We start from the raw sequence: 3,097 nt of genomic DNA, 5'->3' as shown, positions 1-3,097 counted from the left end.
CCAGGAAGAGATCAGTGCTGCCCCAGGTTCAGCCCACCCTCACCCCATGCACAGATACGGAAGGCACGTGCCCCCCTGTGCCTCCTCCAGGGGTGTGCGCAGCAGTGATATGATATAGACCGATGTATTGATGTACCTGTACTCTCAGCTCAGAGAAATATAAGAATCTCTATATGTTCCTAGAAGTAAAAGCCTCTTTTCCCCACAATTCCTATAACTCAATAAAATCTAAGGTGAATCACAGCTCAAAATCCTAGCCTAATGTGCAACTGAATGCAAGTTAGATGGTCTTGTGCAGCTCTCTCTACAGCAGTGGTCACCAGCTAGTCAATCTTGGAGTTGATCTGAGGCTGAGGGGAGCTGAGTGAACCCCCACAGACTTACCTGCTAGGGGGCACACCCGCAAATATATTTTTCTCCCTCTGCCTCAGTCTGCCCCCCCTCTTCCCTCCTCACAGACGGGCAGGGGGAGGGGGTGACAGCACATGGTAGATCTTGGGTTGCTTTTAAATGCCAAAGGTGATCTCCTACAACACTGCTCTACAGCATGTGTTCAACAGAAGTACAGGGTTAAAATCCAGTGTAACCTGTAGGCAACTGCCTGCTATACTAGTTCAGTTACTAGAAGCCATCTAGAGCTCAGAAGAAGTTAATTTATCCTGCTTCTCAGCCCACACTGAATTCCATGCTGCTTCAGCTATACTAGTGGTAGGGGCCTGGTCCATGGGCTAGATGAATGGTGCCTATGAGCTGGTTGAATTGCACTGCAGTCCCAGACTAGCCAGGCCACATACTGCTTGCAGCACATGTCCATGGGGGAAAGCACCAGGGACTAGATGATAGGGATTTGTGGGCTGAATCTAATGCTGGGCGGTATGTTTGATACCCTAAGCTATACTGTTTCTGCTTATTTAAAGCTGGCTTAGGAAGTTCTGTGCAACACCAACCAGCAGAAGAAACATGTACAACATTACATTGCAAGACAGAGCAGTTTTTTTAGGTCTACAGAGAGCTTAACTTCTTTGTTTGGCCCTCCAATTTCTTTGGAAGTTGATCCTGTCCAGACATCTTCAGTGAGGATAAGCTTCCCCTTTCTGAATGCATTTAACAGGTGCTGTAACCATGTAGTTTTCACAATACTTTGGGGAGGGTAAGACTTCAATTGAGTAATTCTAAGTTTTCAGAAAGCCAAAATGAACAGTAAACTAGGGAAATGCATCGGAATGTTTTACATCAGTTTGCTAAAAGTTAGGTTTGGCTAATACTTCATAATAGGCGAGAAGACATTTGTTGTTATACTAATGGGAGAATTTTGACTAGAAACAAAATAATAGTCTGAAGAAGAAAGGCCAAAGAAAACAGAACTACCAGTAAAGGCCTCAATTAACAGAGGAGGAAAACAAAGCCTAGCATGCACAAATGCAATGAATGCCAACTCCACAATAGATGGCCTGTGGAGCACCAATATTTGCTACCTCCTGGCAGATAATTTTTCAGCAGCACATGGACCCACCCTATAAAATATCTTAAAAGGGCAAGTTGAAGAACTGAATTGGGGAAACTAAGCTTTTTGTCATCGGGATACACTTAGTATAATCTCTTTTCTCTTTAGCACTAGTGTCTGAAGGAAGCTTTGCAAAGATGAAAATGAAGATTCTGTCAGCTTTTGTCTTGCTGAGCATGCTGCTTGGTGCCAACCTGATGCCTTCCAGCCGCCTCTCTTGTTATAAGAAACTGCTAAAAGATCGCAACTGTCACAACATCCCAGATGGTGTGCCCAACCTTCGACAAATAGATGGAAGTCTTCAGGATCACTTTTGGGAAGGGAAGGGGTGTGAAATGATCTGTTACTGCAATTTTAGTGAATTACTCTGCTGCCCAAAGTAAGGTTACTTTTTCATTACTCTATATTAATAGTTTACATGTTTGTGTTCTACCATAGTATGGCTACTGCCTGATAGAGAAGCTGCCATTTTAAATAAATCAGAATCTTTATGTAGCTTAGATGTTAGACCAAGACCCAGCCAATTTCTTATCACTTTTTCTTGAAAGGAGAGTAGAAGGTTCACGTTTGATTTGCTTGCAGCACTGCAGATGGCCAGCCTTGATTTATCTCCCCACTGGCTGCGGAGTGAGAGGCTGGGGGAAGTAGCTGTAGTACAGGCGCAACTCCCAGTTGCAAGCTCCCTGCACAAGCAAAGCCCCCTGCCACTGATGTGTACTGAAAGCACGCAGTCCACATCAGACTGGAGCCAGGAGGGCTGGGATAAGTGCAGCAGCACAGGCAGAGCCGGAAGCTGCCCAGCCCTGGCATAGGCATAGGTGCAGATAAAGCTCTCCAGCTGTATGGGCTGAATGTGGCCTGCAGGCCATATGTTACCAATCCCTGTACTATACCATAAGCATTTAATTTTTTATCACTGCTTTTCAGAAATATTGAATGTTTTTCTTATTATGTCATTTAATTTCTCAGGCAAACTCTTTTTTTTCCCAGGTAGTTTAGGATAATTAAAGTATGCAGAGCCATGGTAGCCTGCCCATATACGACAGTAATACCTGTTTGCCATACTAACTTTGAGAACAACAGAAGACGAGTGTAAGGGTCATAAATTTGCTCTCAAAAAAAAAAAAAAGAGAAAAGTTTTTCAATGTGCCTCAGAATACTACGCCAGGCTACCTAAGAATGCATTTCAGACTCAAAAGATCTCTCACAGAATATTGACTATAACAGCACTTCCTTTTAAACAAAAGAAATGCTCATAAATCGCAACTTTCCACATTTTCCCAGAACCACTTCAGGTACCCTACCCAAGACACCTGCTAACTTACTAAGTACGGGTTTCCCTCACCAGCCATGGTTTTGCCATCCACAGTTTTGAGTATCCAGTTTTGCTCCCTCAGCCCTGTTGGAGGGGGCTTCCAGGTGCCAGGGCTATGGACCAAGGTCTGCAGCCCCCTGAGGCCTGCTGTGAGCTCAGGCAAGGCAGCTCCCTGCCACCACGCACACCCCTGGGAGCAGCCCCCCCCCCGTCCCAATCTGTACACTGCTCAGACGCAGGTTGCAGGCACTGGTTCCCACCCTGCTTCACTCTTTTGG

The 3,097-nt window shown here is 45.2% G+C and overlaps 1 protein-coding gene across 1 annotated transcript in view; it reads left to right on the top strand.

Moving 5' to 3' along the window:
• SCRG1 (stimulator of chondrogenesis 1) overlaps window positions 1–3,097 on the top strand; it is a 33,731-nt gene that overhangs the window by 20,809 nt on the left and 9,825 nt on the right. The window contains exon 2 of the mRNA XM_019521787.1: window positions 1,613–1,883. Coding sequence (XP_019377332.1) covers window positions 1,642–1,883 — 242 coding nt within the window. The 5' untranslated portion in view covers window positions 1,613–1,641. The remainder of the gene's footprint in view (window positions 1–1,612; window positions 1,884–3,097) is intronic.

The sequence above is a fragment of the Gavialis gangeticus genome, unplaced genomic scaffold (assembly GCF_001723915.1).
Source record: "Gavialis gangeticus isolate Ggan-Ray unplaced genomic scaffold, GavGan_comp1, whole genome shotgun sequence".
In the NCBI taxonomy this organism is placed as follows: Eukaryota; Metazoa; Chordata; order Crocodylia; family Gavialidae; genus Gavialis; species Gavialis gangeticus.
The sequence above is the reverse complement of the archived record's forward strand: the minus strand, read 5'-3'. Positions and strand labels throughout refer to the sequence as shown.